At 48.9% G+C, this 26,692-nt stretch overlaps 2 protein-coding genes and 1 long non-coding RNA gene across 5 annotated transcripts in view; 1 reads left to right on the top strand and 2 right to left on the bottom strand.

Annotated features, from left to right (window-relative positions):
- Nucleotides 1-1,729: 1,729 nt before the first annotated feature.
- Nucleotides 1,730-22,545, top strand: LOC308460424 (UDP-glucuronosyltransferase 2C1-like). The gene is made up of 6 exons (XM_080976811.1): nucleotides 1,730-2,493; nucleotides 10,876-11,024; nucleotides 14,531-14,662; nucleotides 17,201-17,288; nucleotides 19,183-19,402; nucleotides 20,394-22,545. Exons 1-6 carry the CDS (start codon nucleotides 1,767-1,769, stop codon nucleotides 20,671-20,673), a joined length of 1,596 nt encoding a protein of 531 aa, XP_080832937.1. The 5' UTR covers nucleotides 1,730-1,766; the 3' UTR covers nucleotides 20,674-22,545.
- The window catches only part of LOC308460687, a 197,869-nt gene continuing 188,413 nt past the window's right edge, over nucleotides 17,237-26,692 (bottom strand). Inside the window, exon 2 of the long non-coding RNA XR_013978723.1 lies at nucleotides 17,237-17,775. This is a non-coding gene — a long non-coding RNA (uncharacterized lncRNA). The remainder of the gene's footprint in view (nucleotides 17,776-26,692) is intronic.
- YTHDC1 (YTH N6-methyladenosine RNA binding protein C1) overlaps nucleotides 22,249-26,692 on the bottom strand; it is a 22,616-nt gene continuing 18,172 nt past the window's right edge. For all 3 annotated transcript variants that reach the window (XM_080976723.1, XM_080976725.1, XM_080976724.1), the window contains 4 exons: nucleotides 26,653-26,692; nucleotides 26,501-26,563; nucleotides 24,520-24,654; nucleotides 22,249-23,257 (listed from right to left, as the gene is read on the bottom strand). In XM_080976723.1, the coding sequence (XP_080832849.1) occupies nucleotides 23,039-23,257; nucleotides 24,520-24,654; nucleotides 26,501-26,563; nucleotides 26,653-26,692 (457 nt within the window). In that variant the 3' untranslated portion in view covers nucleotides 22,249-23,038. The remainder of the gene's footprint in view (nucleotides 23,258-24,519; nucleotides 24,655-26,500; nucleotides 26,564-26,652) is intronic.

Genomic DNA, 26,692 nt, shown 5'->3' with positions numbered 1-26,692 from the left:
GCAGGTTAACCTTTTCTCCGCTGGTACGCAGGCGCTGCTATGTCAAGGTCGCTGTTGAAGGGCCAGAAAGGAATTCTCTTGCATTGGCAGGTTTGCCTTTCCCGTAGCAAAACGTCACAACTTTGGCGGTATCAGGCCTTGGGTGGAATCCTTTAGTCTATCTTCCCTGATATATTTAGCTGTGTCTTATTGTATCGGTTCAGTTTTAAGTATTGTTCCCCACTCTGAGACTGCCTGCAGCAGTGAAGCAATGCGACCGCCTCTCCTGGTCTGCTCCACAGAAGACGTTAAGGTCCATGAATAATCATAGTTTACAGGTCCCGGGCCCTAAGGAAGTTGGATTATCCTCCACCAGGGCCAGGGCCTTCTCAGTGATGGCTCCGACCTGGTGGAATGCTCTGTCCCATGAGACCAGGGCCCTGCAGGATTTAACTTCCTTCCGCAGGGCCTGTAGGACAGAGCTATTCCGCCTGGCTTTCAATTTGAACTTAGCCTGATCTTTTATTCCCCTTCCTTCCCTCCCCCTCCCCTTTTTATGAAGATTACCCTCTCTGGGATCCCACAGCTAATTCTCCCCTGGTCTCCTCGCTGGCCCAAATAGGACTAATTTAGCCAGCTAGCCCTGGTGATCATCTAATGTTTATTGGATGGATTTCCCCCCAAAGTGATTTTTGAATTCTGAATTTTATTGTTGTTCACGTTTTATACTGTATATGCTGTTTTTTGTTGCATCAATTAAGCATTTTAAATTTGTTGTTAGCTGCCCGGAGCCCGGTTTTCTGAACCGGGAAGGGCGGGGTATAAATAAAAAATTATTATTATTATTTATTAATGAAGAGCAGGTGATAAATGTTTTAAACGGATGAACAAATCCCACAATGTCATGCAGGTAATCTTATCATTTCATAGAATATTAAGAGTTGGAAGGGACCCTAAGAATCATCTGGGCCAATCCCCTGCCATTCAGGAATCTTTTGCCCATCATGGAGCTTGAACCCAGAACCCTGAGATGAAGACTCTCATGCTCTACCAGCTGACCTATCACAATTAACTCAATCAGTTATGGAGTTTCCATTCCATTTCGTGCCTTTTGTGAATGGCAGCCTAGTTTCAGAAACGAGCTGTATATTACATGAAGAATCTAGTAGAGGGAGTGACTTGACGTTATCTTTTTGAATAGCCTATACAGTGGTACCTCGGGTTACATACGCTTCAGGTTACATATGCTTCAGGATGAGAACAGAAATTGTGCTCTGGCGGCGCGGCAGCAGCAGGAGGCCCCATTAGCTAAAGTGGTGCTTCAGGTTAAGAACAGTTTCAGGATAAGAACGGACCTCCGGAACGAATTAAGTACTTAACCCGAGGTACCACTGTACAGTGGAACCTCAGAAGTCGAATGCCTTTAAACTCAAACGTTTTGGCTCCTGAACGATCGAAAACCGAAAGTGATTGTTCCGATTTTCAAACGTTTTTCGGAAGCCAAATGTCCAGTGTGGCTTCCATGGCTCCTGCGGCCAATCGGAAGCCATGCCTTGGTTCTGGAACCATTTCGGGAGTCGAATGGCCTCCCGGAATGGATTAAATTCGAGAACCAAGGTACTGTATTGAAGCAGTCCATTCCGGGATTTGTTACATGCCATTGATACTCGCCACATAAAGGATCTTTGCTCCGCTTAGGGCTGGGCAAATAGACTCATTATTTAATTGTGCAATCATCAGCTTGGGGTCATTGTACCTCTGCTGGGGAAACGTTTCTGTTTGCCGCTATGCAGGGGAAGAAGCTTCTCATCCTATTCTGGCTACAGGTGTGCTGTTGGGGCACCAGTTCTGGTGGGAAAGTTCTTGTCTGGCCCACAGATGGCAGCCACTGGCTTAACATAAAGATGATGCTCAGTGAGCTGGCCTTGAGGGGCCACTCAGTGACGGTGTTGATACCCTCAGCCTCTTACTTGATCGATCCGAAAGAGGCATCATCTTCCTCTTACCACATTGAGGTCCTGCCCGTGACCTTCACCAAAGAGGAGGTGTCAGCTGTTCTGGAGAAATTCCTGGATGTAGCGACGTACGAGTTGCCCACGCTCCCCTTTTGGAAAGCTATGCAGAAGATGAGAGAATTAGTTGCTTCCTTCGAAGAAGTGTCCAAGCAGGTCTGCGACAGCATTTTCCACAATGAGACGCGGGTAGCGAGGCTGAGGAAGGAGGACTTTAGTGTCCTCATCTCAGACCCACTGACACCTTGCGGTGACCTGCTGGCCGAGTTCCTTGGAATCCCCTTTCTGTACACTTTGCGGTTCTCAGATGGCAACAGCATGGAGAGACTCTGTGGACAACTCCCAGCTCCTCCTTCCTACGTCGGTGCCAGCACTGGAGCAATGAGTGACAGGATGAGCTTTGTTGAGAGGATGAAAAATTTCCTCTTCTATGCTTTCAACGATGGATTTTTCCTGTATTCCTTGGCAAGTGAGTGGGATCGATATTACAGCGAGATTTTAGGTAAGTGTAGGCAAACTTTACGGAACGCGGGTGGCGCTGTGGGTTAAACCACAGAGCCTAGGACTTGCCGATCAGAAGGTCGGCAGTTCGAATCCCCGCGACGGGGTGAGCTCCCGTTGCTCGGTCGCTGCTCCTGCCAACCTAGCAGTTCGAAAGCACATCAAAGTGCAAGTAGATAAATAGGTACCGCTCCGGCGGGAAGGTAAACAGCGTTTCCATGCGCTGCTCTGGTTCTCCAGGAGCGGCTTAGTCATGCTGGCCACATGACCCGGAAGGTTTACGCCGGCTCCCTCGGCCAATAAAGCGAGATGAGCGCCGCAACCCCAGAGTTGGTCACGACTGGACCTAATGGCCAGGGGTCCCTTTACCTTTACCTTAGGCAAACTTTAGGGTTTTTGTTCTTCAGAGGTGCCAGGGTTTTATTTATCCAAAGTTACAGTCAGATGCTCTGGGGCAGGCTGTGGCTCAGTGGCAGAACATCAGGTTTGCATGCAGAAAGTTCTCAGCATCTCCAGGTAGCTGTGAGAGAGACCCCTGGACAGCCCTTGTGTGCTGGTCCCGGGGGGAAGGTTACTGTTACCGTAGTCAAAGTTCAGTCCTAAGTCACTAGCCTGGAGATAGTCCACAAAGTGCGAGGTGAGGTCCGAAACAGGGAGCCGGGCGGGGACAGGAACACTCGAAGATCAGAAGCAGGTAGCCGGGCGGGGAACAGGAACACTGGAGGAACAGGACTGGATGCTGGCCAAAACAGCTCTTCAATGACGACGTTGCTCCCGCAACCTGGGACCGGGCTGACTGCCCTTTATCTTCTCTAAGGCCAGGGGCGGTCCCGGCCCCCAGGAGCCCCGCCTCTCCTGGCCTTAAGGCGAGCACTCCTCCTGGGAGAAACCAGTTCCCTTCGCCTCTCTGCCCTAAGCCTCTGCAGTTCAGGAGAGGCCGAAGGGTTACTGGGCCCCGGGGAAGGCTCACCTGTAGACACTGAGTCCTCAAGCACCTCTGGGGCCAGAATGGTTTCACCTGGTGCCTGCTCCTGAGGATCTGGCACAGGTGCAGGCTCCTCAGAATCTAGGCCTTGCCCCAGTTCAGCCGGCCCTGGAGGCGGGGACTCCTGTGCTGGCTGGGATTCCTCCGGTTCACTCTCAGAATCGGAATCCCAGGCCATCACACCATCCCCCCTCCCAGGCCCCCCCCTTAATCGAGGGTCTGGACCCGGCTTGCTGGGGTACGCCGCATGGAACTCTCGGAGGCAGGCAGGCGCGTGGACGTTGGCCGCTGGTTCCCAGGAACGGTCCTCCGGCCCATACCCCTTCCAGTCAATGAGATACTGCAGCTTTCCCCTGCGGTATCGGGAGTCCAGAATGCGTTCCACCTCGTACTCAGGCTCTCCCTGAACCAAAACTGGCTGCGGTCGGGGACGGTCCGGGTGGAACTCGTCGGGTGGGGCCACCGGACTCAGAAGGGACCTGTGGAATACCGGGTGAACCTTCAGGGTTGCGGGCAACTGGAGACGGAATGCCACAGGCGAGACCTGGTTCACGATAGGGAACGGGCCGGTGAAACGGGCGTCCAGCTTCCGCGAAGGTTGAGAAGGGTGGAGGTGGCGAGTGGAGAGCCATACCAGGTCACCGACGTGGAGTTCCGGCCCCACCTGGCGGTGGCGGTCGGCCTGGACCTTGTACGCCTCCTTGGCCTGGCGCAGCTGCTCCATCAACAGCTGTTGCTGGGACTGGAGCTCCTGAAGCCACTCTGTCACCGCAGGGACCGCAGATGCTGGCAGCACATCTGGAAACAACCGTGGATGAAAACCGTAACTGGCCTGGAACGGGGTCTGCTGGGTGGATGCATTCACCGCGTTGTTGTAAGCGAACTCCGCCAATGGTAGGTGGTCGACCCAGTCATCCTGCTGGTAGCTGCAGTAGCACCGGAGGTACTGTTCCAGCACCGCGTTCGCCCGTTCCGTCTGGCCATCAGTCTGTGGGTGGTAGGCAGATGAGAGACAGACCTCTGTTCCGAGGGCCTGGTGCAAAGCACGCCAAAACCGGGACGTGAACTGAACGCCACGGTCGGACACCACACGCTCAGGTAGGCCATGCAGGCGGAAGACATGCTGAAGGTACAGCTGAGCGGTTTCCTTAGCTGAGGGTACGGATGGGCAGGGGGCACAGTGCACCATCTTCGTGAAATGGTCAGAGAAAACTAGAAGGCAGGTGCAGCCACGAGACGGGGGTAGCTCCACTACAAAGTCCAGAGAAACCGTGTGCCAAGGACGTGGTGGAACCGGCAACGGCTGAAGAAGGCCGGGGGGTCGCCCGGTAGGCCCCTTGGCCCGCCGGCAGACATCACAACCAGCGACGTAGCGAGCCACGTCAGCCTTCAGACGGGGCCACCAAAACTCACGGCTTACCAGATGGGTGGTCCGATACCGCCCAAAGTGCCCTGCTGCTGGAGCATCATGGGTCATCCGGAGAACCTCAGCCCGCAGCGGCCCTGGCGGGATGTACAGGCGCCCGTGGTGCAGCAGAAGGCCCTGATGCAGGACCAGCCCCGGGTACTGAGGGCATGACCCTTCGGCCAGTTCCTGGAGTCGTTCCTGGGCCCAAGCGTCGACCCGCTGCTGTTCCCGCACCCGAGCCTGCAGTGGCTCAGCCTCCTGGGTGGCCAGGAATGCAGCCGGTGGTAGGATCGTGGTGGGTACTGCCTGCTGTACCGTGTCTGTGTTGTCTTCAGGTTTCCGGGACAGGGCATCCGCCTTCTGGTTTTGGGAGCTAGGGATGTAGCGGATCCGGAACTGGAACCGGGAAAAGAACAACGCCCACCGGATCTGCCTTTGGTTCAGCTTGCGGGTGGTCTGGAGGTACTCCAGGTTCCGGTGGTCGGTTCTCACCTCCACCGGGTGTCGTGCCCCCTCAAGATGGTGGCGCCAGACCTCAAAAGCCACCTTGATGGCCAGTAGTTCCCGCTCCCATACAGTATAGTTACGCTCCGCCGGCAGGAGCTGGCGGGAATAAAAGGCGCAGGGTAAGAGTGGCGCATCAGGTCCGTACTGCTGGGACAAGACGGCACCGGGAGCCGTACTGGAGGCGTCAGTCTCTACCACAAAGGGTCGAGAAGGATCCGGATGTTGCAAGATCGGCGCTCTCTGGAAACAGGCCTTCAACCCCTGAAACGCCTCCTCTGCCTCGCTGTCCCAGGAAAACGGCGTCTTGGGGCGCAGTAGCCGGGTCAATGGGGTAGTGCGACGAGCGTAACCCGCAATGAAGGTCCGGTAATAGTTGGCGAACCCCAGGAAACGCTGTAGGTCCTTGCGGTTCCGAGGTGCCGCCCATTCCCGAACCGCTGCCACCTTCCCAGGATCCATCTGCACCCCATCTGGAGAGAGTCGGTGACCCAGAAAATCCACTGTCTGCTGATGGAACTCGCACTTGCTGAGCTTTGCATACAGGCGGTGCTCCCGCAAGCGCTGCAGCACGGTCCGGACATGACCCTCGTGGCGAGCCGGGTCACGGGAGAAAATCAAAATGTCATCCAGGTACACCACCACGTACTTGTCCAGCAAGTCCTGGAACACGTGGTTGATGTACCGTTGGAACACAGCGGGCGCGTTGCACAATCCGAAGGGCATAACCAGGTATTCGAACTGCCCGTACCGGGTCCCGAATGCTGTCTTCCACTCATCCCCGGCTCGGATCCTAATTAAATTGTAGGCCCCCCGGAGGTCAAGCTTGGTGAACATCTGCGCCCCTTGCACCCGCTCCAGCAACTCCGAAATAAGGGGCAAGGGGTACCGGTCCGGGATGGTAATTTTGTTCAGGGCCCGGTAATCATGGCAAAGGCGAAGCTCCCCACATTTCTTCTTAACGAAGAGTACTGGCGCAGCGGTGGGTGAGGTAGAAGGCCTAATGAACCCACGCTCCAGGTTCTTGCGCAGGAAGTCCTGCAAAGCTTCGCGCTCTGGTTCTGTTAGAGAGTATAAGCGACTCACCGGCAGGGGCGCTCCGGGCTGGAGGTCTATGCCGCAGTCAAAAGACCGATGCGGCGGCAGCTGGTCTGCCCCCCGTTCCTCGAACACGTCTTGGTAGTCCCGGTACACGGCTGGGAGCGTGGGTGCTGCCTCCTCAGTGGGTGCGGCCGCTAGCATCTCGGACCGAGCATGGGGGCATGGGTCTGGGAAGTGCACAGTCCGATTAACCCAGTCAATCTGAACATTGTGAGCCTCCAACCAGTCCATTCCAAGCACCAGGGGGAACCGGGGCATGGAGGCAATGTCCAAAGTTCGCACCTCCCGGTGCTGCTGGAGACACAGGACCAAGGGCTGGGTCTCCCGAGTGACAGCACCCGAACGCAGGAGCCGTCCGTCGATTGCCTCCACCTGTACCGGTTCTGGCTTGTTCTGAAGTGGCACCTGATGATGAGCGGCAAAGGCAGCGTCCATATAGGAGCGGGTTGCCCCCGAATCTACCGGAGCGTGGGTAAGAATCCAGGGCCCACCTGGAGGGTAGAGACGCACTGGAACCATGAGATGTCGCAACTCCACTGGTGAGGGCCCCTCTTGCATGGTTTGGGACCCCACGTTGCTAGGGCCTTCGGCTACAGAGGTTGGTGGTTTTCCTGCGACTGGCATTTTCCTGGGACAGGAACGGGCGTAATGTCCACTCCCACCGCAGTAAAGACACAGGTTTGCCTCCCGACGCCGCGTCTTCTCCGAGGGGGAGAGGCAAGGTTGCACAGCCCCGAGCTGCGTTGGCTCGACTGGCAACTCGGCTGTGGGCGTGGACCTGTTGGGAAGGATGGGCGCTAGGAGCCGGGGGTGCTGGTGGTCCCGGGCCTGGCGACGGTCCTCCAACCGATCGTCTATCTGCAGGCTCCGCTGAATGAGGGCGTCCAGCGTGGTGGGACGCTCCATCATGGCCAACTGGTCCAGTATCTCGTCCGACAGTCCCTCCAGATACTGGTCCCGTAGTGCGGAGTCATTCCAAGACAAGTCTTGTGCCAACAGCCGAAATTCTGTGGCGTAGGCGGCGGCTGTGGACTTGTCCTGTCTCAACTGACGAATCGCCCGATTGGCTTGGCTCTCCTTCAGAGGGTTGCCAAACACAGTCTCTAAGTGGTTACAAAATCCCACATAGTCCGTTAACAAAGGAGAGTCTTGCCGGAGCAGTGGCAAAGCCCACTTGGCCGCCTGGTCCTTTAACAAACTGATCAGAAAGTGCACCTTGGTGCGGTCGTCAGGGAAGTTCCGGGCTCGCCCCTGAATATACAACTTGGCCTGGGCGAAGAACATGGGAAAACTGGCCAGGGTCCCATCAAATTTCTCTGGCAAAGCCACTGGGTACTTGCCTGGAGCTGGGGTGTCGGCCCCATGATCTGTAAAGGTTTCCCACCGTTGCTGAAGCGCCGCAACCACATCGCTTAACTGCTGAACGGTGTGGGTCAAGGCCTGGTTCTCCTGGGCCAATGCCACCAGCGCAGCTGCCTGGTCAACCATGGCCTCTGGCTGTTCCCGAACGCACCCCAACGAAGGGGGAGTGCGGGTGAGGCGGGAGCAAACTGTGCTGGTCCCGGGGGGAAGGTTACTGTTACCGTAGTCAAAGTTCAGTCCTAAGTCACTAGCCTGGAGATAGTCCACAAAGTGCGAGGTGAGGTCCGAAACAGGGAGCCGGGCGGGGACAGGAACACTCGAAGATCAGAAGCAGGTAGCCGGGCGGGGAACAGGAACACTGGAGGAACAGGACTGGATGCTGGCCAAAACAGCTCTTCAATGACGACGTTGCTCCCGCAACCTGGGACCGGGCTGACTGCCCTTTATCTTCTCTAAGGCCAGGGGCGGTCCCGGCCCCCAGGAGCCCCGCCTCTCCTGGCCTTAAGGCGAGCACTCCTCCTGGGAGAAACCAGTTCCCTTCGCCTCTCTGCCCTAAGCCTCTGCAGTTCAGGAGAGGCCGAAGGGTTACTGGGCCCCGGGGAAGGCTCACCTGTAGACACTGAGTCCTCAAGCACCTCTGGGGCCAGAATGGTTTCACCTGGTGCCTGCTCCTGAGGATCTGGCACAGGTGCAGGCTCCTCAGAATCTAGGCCTTGCCCCAGTTCAGCCGGCCCTGGAGGCGGGGACTCCTGTGCTGGCTGGGATTCCTCCGGTTCACTCTCAGAATCGGAATCCCAGGCCATCACACCTTGCCAGTCAATGTGGACAGAATTGAGTTAGATGGACCAAGGCAGTATAAGGCAGCTTCCTATCTTCTGTTGCTTCCACCCCCAAAAGTTGAAAATGTTATCATCTTTGGCCAACAGGGTCTGCTGTTGTTTGCTGTTGATTTGTGGGGCTTTGAAGTACGCGGAAAAAGATTACAAAACCTGTTTGACCATAGATGATAACGGGACAGAGAAATATGCATGGCATGAGCAACAGTGGCTCATCTCATTTTACTTTAAACAAGCCAGGAGTCATAAAACCAGTAACAAGCAGCAGTTTGAGGCTGGCTTGTGATCCCAGTAGCACTGAGCCATCCCCTTCCGGGTTTGTTTACTTGCTGGCAGCAGCAGGGGAGGAGCCAAGTGGCAGCAAGTGGGCTGTTCGCCCAGCATAGTTCTGGTTTCCTGTTAATGTGATAAAGTGGAAGCTGAGGCTGGTGTCACGGACTGGCCGGATGCAGAGTAGTGGGAGGCACCAGCTGGGGAACCCCCAAAGGAAGAAGGCTCAGAGCCCAGGGGGTGGGATGGGAAGACAGTGAGTGGTTAGAGGGAGAAGAAGGAGCAGACCGGGAGGAGGTGGTGTTGGAAGCTGAAGAGACAACAGGGTTTAGTGAGCAGGAAGAGGCTGTGGAAGAGAGCAGTTCAGACTCAGAGGCAGAAGTGGAGGCTGGAGAAGAGGAGAACCATGAAGCAGAGATGAGGGAGGCTGCTGAAGAAACCAGGGGGTCTCCCCCTCCTGCTGTGACCAGCTCTCCTCCCGCCTAGTCACCCAGAACCAGAAGAAGTATGAAGAGGGTGGGGCAAAAATAGGCATGCCGGTGGATTCTCAGATTGCTTGGAAAGTACCCAGGGGAGGAGGAGACTTAGGGAGCTGTTGGGAAGGTGGGGACACACAGAAGGGAATGGCCTCACAGGGGCAAGATCTACCAAGAAGAGTTGCTGTGCTCAGTAGGCCTGGCGTCCTGAGCCAACCATGTTTCCTTGAATAAAGAGTTAACTTTACTGACCCCGTTGTGATTTATTGCCGACCGGCTCCTGACACCTGCCAACCGAGATACTGGACTCTTGAGGGGTGCATTTTTAAAAGTGTAACCAAAGAGATACGAAGGCTAACTCAGCCCTCCTCAATGAACAACCAGATGTTTGGAGGTGGTACAGTATATATCCCTGAGCACCAGGTGCTGGGAAAGGAGAGAGGGAAGCAGAGAGGTATTGCCTTCATGCCCAGCTTGGAAACTTGCTAGAAGCAGATCTGGCAATGGAAGAATGGGAGAAATATGACAGAATTGGGGCAGTGGAAGACAACAACTATGTGAGATATATAGGAATGACCTGTGAGCAGGAAGTGATCCTTCCTGAAAAATAAACATTGTGTTTCCTTTTCAATACAGTGGTACCTCGGGTTAAGTACTTAATTCGTTCTGCAGGTCCGTACTTAACAATTTCTGTTCTCATCCTGAAGCAAAGTTCTTAACCCGAGGTACTGTTTCTGGGTTAGCGGAGACTGTAACCTGAAGCGTATGTAACCTGAAGCGTATGTAACCTGAAGTGTATGTAACCCGAGGTACCACTGTATTAGGTGTTTCTTATTCCTCCCTTTTCTTAAAAAAAATATTCAAGATGGTTGATTCCAAACTCTTTCCTAGTGGGTCACTGAGAATTTGCCCATAAGGTCTCAAAAACCCTGAGAAATGAAGCTTCAGCCAGCCTCCCTCAGCCTGGTTCCCTCCAGAGGTTTTGGACTACAATTCCCATCAGCCCCAGTCAGTGCAGACATTCTGGTCGAGGCTGATGGACTCTGTAGTCCAAAACTTCAGGAAGGAGCCAAGTTGGGGAAAGCTGATCTAAGCAGATTGGAAACAAGAGTGATGTGCCTTCAGCCATCAACACTGACTTTGAAGCAGTGGGTTCTTTCAGCTATTACGCAACCGTGAGCTCGGGTGTGCCTCTGAAAGAGTATCCACCAAGGAGCCAAAGCCAATCCTAAGAAGCAAGCATGTGCAGTACATCCATTTCTGCAAGCTCAGTCCCCTGTTGTGGTTCACATTTATTGTCTTCTTTTTTCAGGTGCACCGTACACAGCTGAAATGTAATGTCTGAACCACAGTATTTCTGGAAGCAAGTTTGCCAAAGCTGTTGAATCTGGGAAGAAGAGTTGAGCTGAATTTAACCCCCTTCCTTTTTCTCACTCAACAGGGAGACCCACAACATTATGTGAAGTGATGGGGAAAGCAGAGATCTGGTTGATTCGCACCTACTGGGACTTTGAATTCCCGCGGCCTTTCCTACCCAATTTTGAGTTTGTGGGGGGTCTGCACTGCCAGCCAGCCAAGCCTTTGCCAGAGGTAATTCCCTCCTTTGCCCGTCAACTGGTCATGGTATTGGAGTTCTGAACACCCTCCAGAAACTGGGTTTTGCCCCTCAAGCCCTTCTAAGTCTGGGCTTGGGCCAGGCAAAAGCCACGGTCAGGCAAAGAATATTAGATACCGAGAGACAACAGGACTGCGCAAGGTGCCCCGACTATAAAATTGGAGAAATTGAGAGATACATAGCCGCACCGGCAGCATATCTCTCCTTTCTCGTATCTAGAAATGCAATAAGGGCCTTTACACTTGCCAGAAGCGTGGCTCTTCCCTCGCCGGTCCTGGATGGAGCCTTTAGAAAAGTCCCCTATGCCCAGAGACTTTGCACCTGTCCACTGGGAGAGATAGGAAGCCCAGAACACTTGTTCTTTAAATGTCCCTTTTATGAAGAGGCACGCAGTAAGTTCATTGGTGAGGCTTGCTGACCTCCCGCAAAAGCAAAAAATTGACCTTTTGCTGTTAGGCAAAGACCAGAAGAAGACTTGGATGGTCGCCAGATTCTGTGTACAAATCTGTAGACGCAGACCATCGCCCAACTCAAAATAGTCCGGCATGAATATCCCCAAACCCGGTTCCATGGGTGACTCTGAGTCAACTCCCTGGGATAGTTTATTGTTGCACACTGTGTCTAAATTTATTGTTGTACATTGTTTTAATTGTCTGCTTTAACCATATTTGCACATCAGTTTCTAATACTGTGAGTGTCCTCTATTTCAGAGGCTTCTACTCTGCAGCCTCTTACAGTTGTTTTAACTGAGAGTCTTTTAGTTCTTACGCTCTTACAGTTGTTTTAACTGAATGTTTTTATTTGTTTTTAGTTTTTATGTTTTAATTATCAGTTTTTATTCATCCATTATCCGTGTTTAATCTTGTATTTTATTCAGATGTTTTATCCTATGCTCGTTTCTTTGCCCTTATTTGCTCCAAAATAACTGGTCATGGTAATCGTGCCTAGTTCTCTTTGAAAACACCACCAGGAAAGGGGAGGACATGTGGTGGCAAGGACAAGTTGTTGTTGTTTAGTCGTTTTGTCGTGTCCGACTTATCAGGCACTCCTGTCTTCCACTGCCTCCCGCAGTTGGGTCAAACTCATGCTGGTAGCTTCGAAAAACACTGTCCAGCCATCTCATCCTCTGTCGTCCCCTTCTCCTTGTGTCCTCCATCTTTCCCAGCATCAGGGTCTTTTCCAGGGAGTCTTCTCTTCTCATGAGGTGGCCAAAGCATTGGAGCCTCAGCTTCACGATCTGTCCTTCCAGTGAGCACTCAGGGCTAATTTCCTTAAGAATGGATGGGTTTGATCTTCTTGCAGTCCATGGGACTTTCAAGAGTCTCCTCCAGCACCATAATTCAAAAGCATCAATTCTTCGGCGATCAGCCTTCTTTATGGTCCAGCTCTCACTTCCATACATCACTACTGGGAAAACCATAGCTTGAACTATATGGACCTTTGTTGGCAAGGTGATGTCTCTGCTTTTTAAGATGCTGTCGAGGTTTGTCATTGCTTTTCTCCCAAGAAGCAGGCATCTTTTAATTTCGTGGCTGCTGTCACCATCTGCAGTGATCATGGAGCCCAAGAAAGTAAAATCTCTCACTGCCTCCATTTCTTCCCCTTAATTACGTATATGTGGAGGAGGATGGCTTTCTTTCATGGGCTTGCTCTGAATATCAGCTCCAAATCTGAGGTAGTTGGTGGTTTCACAGCATCCATATCTGACGGTTTATCAAGGGGCAAATTCAGGGGTGACATTCAGAGTGGAAGCCTGGAAGATGGACAGATCTGACACGGAGGACACATTCTATCTCAGGCTTCCTCAACCTCGGCCCTCCAGATGTTTTTGGCCTACAACTCCCATGATCCCTAGCTAGCAGGACCAGTGGTCAGGGATGCTGGGAATTGCAGTCTCAAAACATCTGGAGGGCTGAGGTTGAGGAAGCCAGGGCTATCTTCTGTTCACCCCAGTGGAGCTTGTGCAGAGACATGGATTGTGTCCCATGTTTATGTGGGGATGGATTCTGGTCTGGGTTTCAATCCATTTCAGATTTCTCTAGAAGCGGCAAAGAGATTGCAGTTGGGGGCTGCAGATGATTAACCTGCCAGCATCACGTTCGCTTCCAAAAGTGGAGTGGGCAAATATGTCGGTCCCACTCAAGCCCCAGACATATTTAAGCACAAGGTGGGGTGCAGCAAAAGGCTGGGAATAGGGCTCAGGAGCCATCAGAGTGCTAGGAGGGCCCTCAAGTCAGCAGCCCAGCAGCTAAAGAGAGCCAGTGTGGAGAGCCAGTGTGGTGTAGTGGTTAAGAGTGGTAGACTCGTAATCTGGTGAACTGGGTTCGCTTCCCCGCTCCTCCACATGCAGCTGCTGGCTGACCTTGGGCTAGTCACACTTCTCTGAAGTCTCTCAGCCCCACTCACCTCACAGAGTGTTTCTTGTGGGGGAGGAAGGGAAAGGAGAATGTTAGCTGCTTTGAGACTCCTTTGGGTAGTGATAAAGTGGGATATCAAATCCAAACTCCTCTTCTTCTTCTAAAGGGCCACTCTTACCACACAGCCCCAAGAAAGAGGCTTCAGACCATGGGCCAGGAATGGCTCTGTGAAACAACAGTCCATTGTAGGCAGCTCCAGGAAATACCTTAGTTATCATTTCCCCTTTAGGACTTTAGAACTGATAAAGTTAGACTAGGCCAGGTATTGATATTGATCTTGTTGTCATTATTATTTTCAGGGCTAGCCAACCAGTTTACTTAATTCCCTCCCCAATCTCTCTCTCTCTCTCTCTCTCTCTCTCTCTCTCTCTCTCTCTCTGTCTCTCTCTCTCTCTCACACACACACACACAAGGTAGATTAGATTCAACTTGTCAAATAAGGCAAGTTGACAAAGCAGAGTAAAACTATATATGAACTGCAATTCATAAAGCTATAAAATATGCTCCCAAGATTTAATACTTGACAACCGTAACAGGAAGGAGAAGCAGTTTTTGCCCTTGTTATCATCATAAATACCATAGGCTTAGTAGTACAAAAACACTTCATTAACTGAAGCCTGATATTTATTATTATTAGTAGTAATAGTAGTATATCTCTCAAGGTAATTCTCAAAAACTGGAAGGTGAATTTCATGTATCGCTGGGGGACACTGCCACCTTATGATGAATGATGGAATTCCACTGACGTTAAACAAAAATGTATCTTTCTCACAAATTAAATTCCTCACTACTGTTGTCTTCTGCATTTTAGTTATTTTCTCTCTCTCTCTCTCAGAAGTTGGGGACCTGTGGCCCTCCAGACGTTGGTGTGCTCCAAATGTTAGACACTCTGCTTTACTTAGAAGATCTCTCCCATTTCCCAGTCAGCACGGCCAATGTTAAGGATGTTATTACAGCACAACTTATAAAATAAGCCAAGAAAAAATGGATTACCACAGCTAGTCATGTATGCATTTCAAGCAGCAGAGGGAACGTTACTTTTAATTGCTTTTGCCTTTTAATAGGAAATGGAAAAATTTGTCCAGAGTTCAGGAGAACATGGCATTGTGGTCTTCTCCCTGGGCTCAATGATTAAAAACTTAACAGAGGAAAAGGGGAACATGATCGCATTGGCCCTCAGCCAGCTTCCACAGAAGGTATGTTTTCTTGGATGCCTGCTTCATGCTGTTTGGTTATATATATATATATGTGTGTGTGTGTGTGTGTTGTATGCTGGACTTTGGAAGAGTGACCACAATGCTTCAGTTGGGAAGAAAGTGAGAGAGGCTAGGGTGTTCCTACTACTGATAAAATACAGGGGTCAGCAAACTTTTTCAGCAAGGGGCCAGTCCACTGTCCCTCAGACCTTGTGGGGGGGGGCGGACTATATTTTGAAAAAAAAAAAAAAAAATGAACAAATTCCTATGCACCACAAGTAACCCAGAGATGCATTTTAAATAAAAGGGCACATTCTACTCATGTAAAAACACGCTGATTCCTGGACCGTCTGCAGGCCGGATTTAGAAGGCGATTGGGACAGATCTGGCCCCCGGGCCTTAGGTTGCCTGCCCATGGATAAAAACATGCTTGCATATTGGGTGCGTGGGAAATGGCTGTCTCTGTAGAATTCAGCGGCCAGGTTGCTCACCAAGGCAAGATGGCTTGAGCATATAACACCAATCCTGGTCCGACTACATGAGCTGCCAGTTAGCTTCCAGGCCCAATTAAAAGTGTTGGGTTTTGACCTATAAAGCCTTAAACACCTCAAGACCACAATACTGAAAGAAGCGCCTCTCTCCATATGTACCAACCATCAGGGGTTGGCAAAGTTTTTGTGGCTTGGGCTGGTTCATGGTCCCGCAGATGCCACAGTGGGCTGGAGTGCGCGTGCATGCGCAAACACTATTTCTGGCGCTCCTTCTGGCACGGAGGAGGCGTGCGCAGCTTCCCATTGGCTGCAGCAGGCTCCTGCAGCCAATGGGAAGCCGGCCAGCATCATGGAAGGTGGTCCCTGCTCTGCTCTGCGCCAGTTTAGCACAGTGCACGGTTGCCAACCCCTGAATGAGATCATCATCTGAGGCCATTCTCCATGCGTTCCCTCCATGAGAAGTTTGGAACGTGGCAACATAAGAACAGGTCTCTTCTGTGGCGATGGATGCCCTTTAACCAACTGTGGCCTTTTAGAAATGGGTGAGATGATTTTAATGCTCTAGTTTTCTATGTGGGGTTCGTTTGTAGGTTGCTTTGGGTTGCCTTGGGCAAGATAAAATGACTAACAAATTTAATAAATAGTAGTTGTCATTATGGTCCCCTTATGTGATTTCAGTTTATGGTGATGTCCGAGAGGATATCGTATGCAATTGCTATCTATGCTGCTATCAAATGTGGAATTTTAACCTTATTTTTGCATTTGACTTTTGTTTGTGATATTTTAAGGATGCTATACTTCTCTGAAATATGTAGCTGTTTATATATATTTGAAGTTATTTGTACACACACACATACACTTCCCTTTAACATAGTGGGTGAGAGGCAAAAGTTACTTTGCAAATGATGTACTAATTCTTCTGGGAAAAGATACATGGGAGTAAATGTCCATTGAATACCAATACAGTGGTACCTCGGGTTACATACGCTTCAGGTTACAGACGCTTCAGGTTACAGACTCCACTAACCCAGAAGTAGTACCTCAGGTTAAGAACTTTGCTTCAGGATGAGAACAGAAATCGCGCGGTGGCAGCAGGAGGCCCCATTAGGTAAAGTGGTGCTTCAGGTTAAGAACAGTTTCAGGTTAAGAACAGACCTCCGGAATGAATTAAGTACGTAACCTGAGATACCACTGTATGGGACATAAAATAACATTGGAGAAAGTTTAGCTAAATAATATATAAGACATAATATAAATAAGTATACTCCTCACATGGGACGCAGGTGGCGCTGTGGGTAAAACCTCAGTGCCTAGGACTTGCTGATCGTATGGTCGGCAGTTCGAATCCCCGCAGTGGGGTGAGCTCCCGTCGTTCGGTCCCAGCTCCTGCCCACCTAGCAGTTCGAAAGCACCCCTAAGTGCAAGTAGATAAATAGGTACCGCTTTATAGCGGGAAGGTAAACGACGTTTCCGTGTGCTGCGCTGGTGCTGGCTCGCCAGAGCAGCTTCGTCACGCTGGCCACGTGACCCGGAAGTGTCTCCGGACAGCGCTGGCCCCCGGCCTCTTAAGCGAGATGAGCACGCAACCCCAGAGTCGGTCACGACTGGCCCGTACGGGCAGGGGTACCTTTACCTTTATACTCCTCACATTTTAAATAAACATCATTATGTCTAGGATGGGGTACAATCTCAACCAGGGCTCTACATATTAATAGATCAATGAACAGAATAGAACTTAAGTCTTGTTGGCCATTTAAAATAGGCACATATTTGAGCTTTTCAAAAAGAAAACGGTTCTGTTTTTTGTGTAAAGACAAAAAACCCCCACGACTGCTGAAGAACTGGTTTTTATAGAGAGCATTTAAGCATATACTTAAGCAATGTGTTTAAAAAAATCTTCGGCTTTAGCTGTATTCATGCTCAATGTTTTAACTTTTAATCTTTTTCCTTTGTGTTGATAAAAGGTCAATATAACCTGTGGGCCAGCATCAAGCTTAATCATCTTTGCCATTATTCTTTCATTTCTCCCCCCGCCCCCCAATCCCAGGTCCTCTGGCGCTACAAAGGAAAAAGGCCAGACACATTAGGAGCCAACACCAGACTTTATGACTGGATCCCACAAAACGACCTTCTTGGTAAGAGATCTTATGCTGCAAACATTGCCTTCATTGCTCCATTCTGACAATTGCTAGGAAATATATCCTCTGCATTTCCATGTTGGAAACTACACACGCAAAGCACTGTGGAACCCACAAAATGTATTTGAAAACCCGAGTTTCCAAGTATTCATAATTTGGGTGACTGCAAAATACGTGCATTTTAGAAAGCGCTATTTTGTGCTTGAGCGCTGAAAATTCTTGAAACACATTTTTGTGTGTGTGTGAATGGCAATATTAAGGGATTGTATGTCAACTGGACTAAGCCTGAATGCTGTAAACAATAATCAGTTGCAATAATCTGCTTTTATCAGATGGAGTCCAGATCTTAAAGCATTGTCATCTTTGGATAGCCCTGATGGTTAGAGAGTGGTGCTGGTTAACACCAAAGTTGAAGGTTTTAGCCTTGTATGGGACAGCTGCACAGGTCAAGACACTCATAACTTACAACATTAACTATATTGCTCTGTTTTCCTTTGAACCACATCTGTGAGGCCGAGCCCAGGACCTCCACACACACTGCCCAGGCTTGCACCCCAGAGAAGTCACTTCAGTGCTGCTAACGCAGATGTTGGAAGGCAGCAGTTACAAGTTACAGTAGTACCTCGGGTTACATACGCTTCAGGTTACAGACTCTGCTAACCCAGAAATAGTACCTCAGGTTAAGAACTTTGCTTCAGGATGAGAACAGAAATCGTGCTCCGGCGGTGTGGAGCAGGAGGCCCCATTAGCTGAAGTGTTGCTTCAGGTTAAGAACAATTTCAGGTTAAGAACGGACCTCCGGAACAAATTAAGTACTTAACCTGAGGTACCACTGTACTGGTCTTCTACTGCGCTTTGACTTTACTCCCAGGGGTGCACTCCATTGTTTCTTGAGACAGACAGATGCCAACAAGTTACTATTCTGGTCTCATGTTATCAGCAGCTGGAGTTGTAATAGTTTGGAGGTCTCAGCAGGAATCAACTGACTACTAAAAGGTAAAGGCACCCCTGACCATTAGGTCCAGTCTTGGAATCCGGGGTTGCACGTTCATCTCGGTCTATAGGCTGAGGGAGCTGGCGTTTGTCCGCAGACAGCTTCCAGGTCATGTGGCCAACATGACTTAAGCCGCTTCTGGCGAACCAGAGCAGCTCACAGAAACGCTGTTTACCTTCCCACTGGAGCGGTACCTATTTATCTACTTGCACTTGACGTGCTTTTGAACTGCTAGGTGGGCAGGAGCTGAGACTGAACAACAGGAACTCACCCCTGTTGCAGGGATTTGAACTGCTGACCTTTCGATCAGCAAGCCCTAGGCGCTGTGGTTTAGACCCCAACTGTCCCCAACTGACTACTAGTGGTTTATACCTTTTAATTACCATGATCGCCCATATTTTTCTCAACTGACTACTAGTTGAGAAAAATATGGGCAAACATGGTAATCAAAAGATATAAACCACTATAGTCGTACCTTGGAAGTTGAACAGAATCCATTCCAGAAGTCTGTTTGACTTCCAAAACGTTCTCAAACCAAAGCACGGCTTCTGATTGGCTGCAGGCAGCTCCTGCAGCCAATCGAAAGCCATGGAAGCCCCGTTGGATGTTCGGCTTCCAGAAATAGTTCACAAACCGGACAGTCACTACTGGGTTTGCGGTGTTCGGGAACAAAAACATTTGAGAACTAAGCTGTTCGAAAACCAAGGTACGACTGTATAGGATGGGGAAATTTAAACAGATATTTCAATGAAATTAGGTATTTTGGGGTCTTGGAACTAGTGAAAAAACAGCATGCCATACACACAGTATGCAGTATCAAAAAAAATTTGGGGGGTACATATATGGGAAAATTTATGAATGATTCCTTATCACATTTTACCCATCTTCCCATTCCAGGACACCCCAAGACGAAAGCCTTTATAACACACGGTGGAACCAATGGGATTTATGAAGCTATTTACCATGGTGTTCCCATGGTTGGGATCCCCATGTTTGCTGACCAACCCGATAACGTTGTGCATATGAAGGCAAAGGGGATGGCTGTACAGCTGGACATTCATACAATGAAGACAGAAGACTTAGTGGATGCCGTGAACACTGTCATTCACAATGCCACGTGAGCGAGACACAGATCGCCTTCTCTATACAATGCCTAGAGCAAGCTAGGTCCTTCAGCAATAGGTTTCGGAAAAGAAAAATGTAGCCGAGAAATCGTTAGCACATATTATTAATATTCTATAGCCAAGCCCATGCCCACCTGACTCCATTTCCTCCTGCCCTGCTGTGGTGGTCTTCTTGCCACAAGTGTTTGCTTCTACCACGTTGGGATACATTTTCTCTTGCCAAACCACATTTGAATCTAGCGCCTTCTGACTTTTGTCCTACTATGGAACTCAAAGGCTTTTGCCCCCAAACACCTCTTGCCCTCAGTCTGAGGTGCAGACGACCCCGAAAGGCAAGAACCGTATTTTTTGCTCTGCAAGACTCACTTTTTCCCTCCTAAAAAGGGGAAATGTGTGTGCGTCTTATGGAGCGAATGCAGGCTGCACAGCTACCCCAGAAGCTGGAACAGCAAAAGGGATCGCTGCTTTCGCTGCACAGTGATCCCGCTTGCTGTTCTGACTTCTGGGATTCAAAATATTTTTTTCTTGTTTTCCTCCTCCAAAAACTAGGTGTGTCTTATGGTCTGGTGCGTCTTATAGGGCGAAAAATACGGTATATCTCGTTTCCTTCTATTCAGTCCCCCATATGGTTATGGAGCCAAAAGTACCACTGCGACAGTAGTCAATCTCTTCAGTCTATGTTTTTCTGGTGCCCGTCAGTCGCTCATTCAGATTTTTTGCCACAAATGACACTACCAGTCTACAAAATGCACATAGCATGTTTCTGGAACATTCACAAGGCCACTTGCCTAAGAAAACCAGCAGAAGTTAAAGGCAAATCAGAGCAATGTTTTCCCTTAATTTCCTTGTGTTACTTGCCATAATACATTAGTTAGTAGGCTGCCACAACAGTCTTGTTTTTAAATCCTGGGAGCAATTAAAGACTGCAGTCCTCCGAGTTCTGGCTCTATACTAATTTGTTCTTGTTTCTCTATCTTCCTCCAGATATAAGGAAAATGCAATGAGGCTGTCACAGATCCACCATGACCAACCGATAAAGCCGCTGGACCGGGCTGTCTTTTGGATTGAGTTTGTCATGCGCCACAAAGGTGCCAAGCACTTGAGAGCAGCTGCCCATCACTTGACCTGGTACCAATATCACTCCCTGGACGTCATTGCCTTCTTGATCGGTTGCATGGCAGTTTTCATATTCATTGCTGTTAAATGCTGCTCATTTTTTTGTCGGAAATGTGGCAGGGTCCTTAGGAAAACAAAAACAGAGTAACTTACCCCTGGGACTCGGTCATCATTGTGTGGCCTGCATAATTCAGCATGCTCATGACTTGGTGTGCTAATACACCCCTTTATGAAAACTGCACCTAAAACTTCTAATTTTTTTGCCACACTTTTCAACTCAAACGGATGTACAAGCAAGTCAATCTTAGCTGTGCTGAATGAGTACTGTATGTATCAATGGTGGTTCACACTTCGAGATCACTCGTTTTTGTTTTGAACTGAGCTTATTCTGTAAACTCCACAACTGGCAACATAGCACAGAACCGTTTTATTTGGAGGCAGTGACACTCACTATGAATCTCTCAAAATATACATCTAAGTGTTGCTAAAGTGGGAAATCGCATAAACAACGTGGTCCTTTTCAAGATTGAGAACCGTTTAGTTCTGAAACACAGCAGTTAAGGTTTCCTGTGGACGTTTGTCACCTGCTGCTGGAGTACAGCACGTGCACAATCGATACGATCCAACAGACGCTAGTCATGCCTGAATCTGCTTGGAATCAATGGACTAAAAATGCAAAATTTAATGTTTAAGTCCCACATGGTGGATAGTCCGCACCGAAGCCATTCTAATAATGACACAGTGACCCAGGAAAAATGTGTCTAATTGCACATCTGCTGAAATTATTAATATTGTAATTCTTAAGAATAATTTTTTTCCCATTGTGATAGAGCTGCACGCATACTTCAATTCAGGACTGGAATAAATGATATTGGTGTAGAATTCAGTTTCCTCAGGATCATAGGGATTTATATATCTATATATGCAACTTTCGCCTTTATGACAGCAACAGTATGCTTGGAAATGTCTAGTAAAACCTCAGAAGATTTGCAATGCTTGCAGTTCAGGTTTCGGTGCCTGATTAGCTGCTTGACCCTTACCATGACTAGAAAAATAGGAGCGAGGCCAAAGATGGCTGTACATATAATTCAGCTTTTCATTGCACAGAATTCCATCACACCACCTTTGTCACTGCCACTAGATCATCCTAGCTTTTGCTTTGCATAAATAAGACAGCTCTCTGTCCCAGCCATCATCTCACTGTGATGCTGCCCCTCTGCCCAGAACTCTAAACCCAAACGCTGCTCTGACCACAGTGGACTTCTTGTTCCCCAGATGGAGGTTTTGCTACCTCTGAAACCTTGCCCCTGTCCAGCTTTTGCATTATGAACACACTTCTCTGTGATGCACTCACTCACCGCCCCCAATCTCTTACTCCACAATGAATTTTATCCATTTTCCTAAGTCAATGTGTCTCAAGCTTTCTACTTTCCAGGAATTCTTTTGTCCATCTCAGAAATATAGTATATTGAAGATGCTCAGAGAGTGCAAATTCAGTTCATGTGAGGCACTTTGTCAGGTCAGGGGAGGGAGAGATGGGGCTCACCACTGCCCCATCTGGAGTTAGGATGTAACTTAAAACATACTAAAACAGCTTTTTGCCGCACCAGTAATAGGTAAGGGATCTATTGAGCCAGAAGTGACCTTTTCAGATTGAGGCTTTTTTGCTCCACCCCCCCTTCAAAAACAAAACAAAACAACTCATCAGAAGCATGCACATCCATGAAAGTTGACTGTTACCAATTTATTATAAAAAAAAATGGTAGCAATGTAGAATACAGCAAGATTTTGTGCTCACACACACACACACGGTGGACATTCCAAACAATATGGACATTTTTTTCGGGGGGGGGGGTGTAATATGGAAGTGGGAGAGGCGAACAAACAATAGCATTAACCAAAATGCCAGCACAACACAGGAAAGCTGTTTAAAAGGTTAAAAATTAGATATCAATATTGTCATCTTAATATTGCTTTCATTATTGAACAAGCTTGACTCTTACAGAGGTTTTTTTTTCCCCATAAAAAAAGGAACAACCAGAAAAACCAAGACATGGCTGTTTCAACACGGACATACAGCCAAACCATCACACCCAGTATTTGCATACCTGATAGCAGCATTTCCCCCCACAGAATCATGTAAAAAACTACATGGAAGGAAACAAAAGCAAAAATATTATGGCAGTTGTCAACTGGTATTCAAACAAACAGATGATTAAATTACAGTTAAGATAAACACATAGGGATCATTAATCTACCTTCTTTAAACTTTTTCGAAACTGCTCAAATGAAAGTCACCAACTCAAGGGTCAAGTTTGCACGTTTTTTTGTCTTTTTGTTTAGCCGATGGGGATTTTCCAGTTCACAGCTTACTGCATGCTTAGAACAAAGAGGGTCAATTATAAATCCTTCTACACAATAAAGTAGGTAGACAGAGGAAAATAGAAGTTTACTACCTGTAAACACACAAATATACAAGCCTTTGCTTTAAGTGACTGCAGTTCCGCAATGCATTATCTTCTATATCTTCCTCTTTCTCCTCTGTCTCTGTCCCGATCGCATATCCTCTCCCTCTCCCTCTCCCTGCCCCGATCCCGATCTCTGTCCCTTCTGGTATCCCGGGGCCGATCCCTCTCACGATCCCGCTCTCGTTCTCGGGGTCTGCTTCTTCGGCCGCTGACAACTGCTTGTGTCCGACGTAGAAAGTCATCTACCCTCATGTCATAATCATGCTGTAGGAGACAGAAATGTTTTTATAGATCACCTAATTTTAAAAAGCTACAAAGCACAGGTAAGGCTGCTGGTCACTATCGCTTTATGATGCCTCCAGGAGCGGGGGTGGCATGCCTCTTGAATGCCAGTCACTAGGTAATGCTGCAGGACAGGTTATTGCCCTCAAATGCTGCTTAAGGGCTTTTCATGGGCATCTGGTTGGTCACTGTGATAAGCAGGATGCTGGCCTAGACAGACCTTTGGACTGACCCACCAGTGCTCTGATGTTATAATGGACCTGGAGGCCTCAAGCCTCCAACATTCCTTATGAAGGTAACGGTAAAGGTATCCCTGACCATTAGGTCCAGTCGTGGCCGACTCTGGGGTTGCGGCGCTTATCTAGCTTTATTGGCCGAGGGAGCCAGCTTCCGGGTCACATGGCCAGCATGACTAAGCTGCTTCTGGCGAACCAGAGCAGCGCACGGAAACGCTGTTTACCTTCCCGCCGGAGCAGTGCCTATTTATCTACTTGCACTTTGACGTGCTTTCGAACTGCTAGGTTGGCAGGAGCAGGGACCAAGCAATGGGAGCTCACCCAGTCGCGGGGATTCGAACCGCCGACCTTCGGATCGGCAAGTCCTAGGCTCTGTGGTTTAACCCACAGCGCCACCCGCGTCCCTTTTTAACATTCCTTATGCTAATCTTTAAAAGAAGGATCAAAACAAATCGCAAATGAAAACGGGCTTTGCCTTCAAATACAGTGGTACTTCGGTTCTCGAATGTAATCCGTTACGGAAGACGGTTCGAGTTCTGAAATGTTTGTCAACGGAGACGTTTGAGAACTGAGGTACCGCTGTATCTGGATTCAACATGCACCTGGAGCGTAGTTTCTCTTTTGAAAGGGAAAACTCAAACCACATACAATACTTCTTGCAAATCTTCCAAGTCTTCAACAACTGAGACTCTCAAGGCTCAAACTAACTTGGGAGCATATGCAAAAATATGCAAAGGGGTCGATGATGGGCATGCGCAAAAGGAACAACTTTGTAAAACAACATCATAGGTTTTGCTCTCCAGTCTCGTGTGCTTGCATTCTACTATTTATTTTGGCACAAGCGGTAGCTTTAAAATGTGCTCTTTGAAGGCTGGGACAGAACACGCACTGAAAGTTTCAATGAACGTAGAGGCGTGACACTTAAGACTGTATAAAGGTCTCTTGACAGCGTAAGATCTGCCCATGACCCTTAACTGGCATGGTACCAGCCCTTCTGGGCATACTTACCACCCGCTTATCCCTGTATCGTGCATCGTGTGGAATAGGATGGTGCCCTGAGTAAGGAGGGTGAGCCTGTGGTGGAGGAGCATGGTGCTGGTAGTAAGGATGGTGGGGAGGCTGTTCCATACCCGGGTAAGGAGGCTAAAAAGAAAACGGTGTTATTCGCTTAAATTTCTCCTCCTTAGAACACAATCGGCATCAATGAACACTCAAATGCAACTGTAATAACCACTATACCTTATAGTGGTTAAAAACTAGCCCAGACTGTACACTTAACCCCACATTTCCACAACCAGACACAGGAGGAGGCTGCAGCGACTGAACAGCGTAGTTTGTATAGGTACAAACATACTACGCACACAATTCTCCGTGTGGAAGGGGCACCCGTACCTTGTGCAGAATTAAACTGGCAGTGGGGATATTCACCATGCCACTGGGGGCCATGTTCTGCAAGGTAAAATAAAAGGCTTCCAGAATGCTAGGGAGGATGAATGGGGTGAGGATTATCGCAATGCCAAAAACATGCTCCAAAGTTACAGTCAAAATCAATATGCATACATTTGCTTTGAACCGATTGCAAAAGCAGGTGGGAGGCTGGAGCCGAACAGATATTGTAGTTTGACACAAGTGTCTTGATACCAAAGCCACCCAGAACATTGAAATTCAATGTTATTGCATAGATCAGTAGTTTACAAACTCTCCTGTCATGGACCACTTGAAAATCGCTGAGGGTTTCAGCCACCAATTGATGATTTTTCTGCCTGTTGTAGCCACTGTAACATAGCTGTCAACTTTCCCCCTTTTTTAAAGGGAAATCTTATTTGGAATAAGGGAATTTCCCTTTTAAAAAAGGGGAAACGTTGACAGCTATGCACTGTATCCCTGTGCTAGATGTTGTATGGTTGTGCTGTCTTCCATCTGCAACAACAAACCCAGACACACTGCAACAGTTTGGGAACTTCTGAGATCGAATGGTTCATTTACCCGGATACTATCTAAGTGTACTTTACAAGTGGGGCCTGCTGTGGTATATCCTCCTTCCTAAAGAAATCTTGCCTGCCCTGGGTTCCATGCACCCCAAACAGACCACTCCAGTCTGCATTTTAGGTGCAGCTTCCCCACAAGATTCAATTTTCCTTTTGAAGAGGTCAGCTATTGGGTATGCCAAGGCATCTTTTAGCCTCCTTTGGTTTTAGCCTCCTTTGGTGCCCCCCCCCAATTGTAAGTAAAGGTAAAGGGACCCCTGACCATTAGGTCCAGTCATGATTGACTCTGGGGTTGCGGCGCTCATCTTGTTTTATTGGCTGAGGGAGCCAGCGTACAGCTTCCAGGTCATGTGGCCAGCATGAATAAGCCGCTTCTGGAGAACCAGAGCAGCGCACGGAAACGCCGTTTACCTTCCCGCTGGAGTGGTACCTATTTATCTACTTGCACTTTGAGGTGCTTTTGAACTGCTAGATTGGCAGGAGCAGGGACCGAGCAACGGGAGCTCACCCCGTCGCAGGGATTCAAACCGCCGACCTTCTGATCGGTAAGCCCTAGACTCTGTGGTTTAATCCACAGTGCCATCCGTGTCCCTCCCCCCAATTGTACTTCAACAGTATAAGGCTTGCTGATTTCCTTCTTTTTTCTGTGGCCTTGTTTCGCTACAACTTTGGTAGCCCCCCGACATCATTCTTTCATATTGCCTGCTCTTTTCCACCTGTGCTTCTTTTATACATAGCAAATCTTTCTTGCATGCATTTAAGAGCACGACTCTACGCTTATATCCTGGCTTGCAGGGTTTCCTAGTGGCATGCAGTTGGACGCCATGAGAACAGAATGCTGGACTAGATAGGGTTTGGTCTGATTCAGCAGGAATCGCTTGTCATTTTTAGATCCCTAAGGAAGTTCATAAAAATAAAGAAATGAAACTACCCTTATCATCGTTACTCTAAGGAATGCATTCAATCAAATGCATGGTCAAAATGCGTTTAAAAATACAAACCATTCCTTGCCAGGGTGGCGGCGGACCCATGCTGTGGAATTCTCTCACATAATCATTGTAGGACTGGAAAATAAACACATACAGGGAACGTCAAAAACACTGGCAGCATTAAAGCACGTGCAGCTACAGCACACGAAAAGGCAGACACTTACCCCATTTAAAAAGACATCTCTCCGCACTCCTGAAAATCGT

Source organism: Podarcis pityusensis (genome assembly GCF_964106645.2).
Source record: "Podarcis pityusensis genome assembly, chromosome: 13".
NCBI classification, from domain to species: Eukaryota; Metazoa; Chordata; class Lepidosauria; order Squamata; family Lacertidae; genus Podarcis; species Podarcis pityusensis.
This window is presented reverse-complemented; position numbering and strand designations above follow the sequence as displayed.

Excerpts from the sequence above, each read along its gene's own strand:
- LOC308460424 (XM_080976811.1), top strand. The coding sequence starts at position 1,767 with ATGCAGGGGAAGAAGCTTCTCATCCTATTCTGGCTACAGGTGTGCTGT. Across the intron at positions 17,289-19,182 it reads CCCACAAAACGACCTTCTTG|GACACCCCAAGACGAAAGCC; the intron begins GTAAGAGATCTT and ends TTCCCATTCCAG. Across the intron at positions 19,403-20,393 it reads ACTGTCATTCACAATGCCAC|ATATAAGGAAAATGCAATGA; the intron begins GTGAGCGAGACA and ends ATCTTCCTCCAG.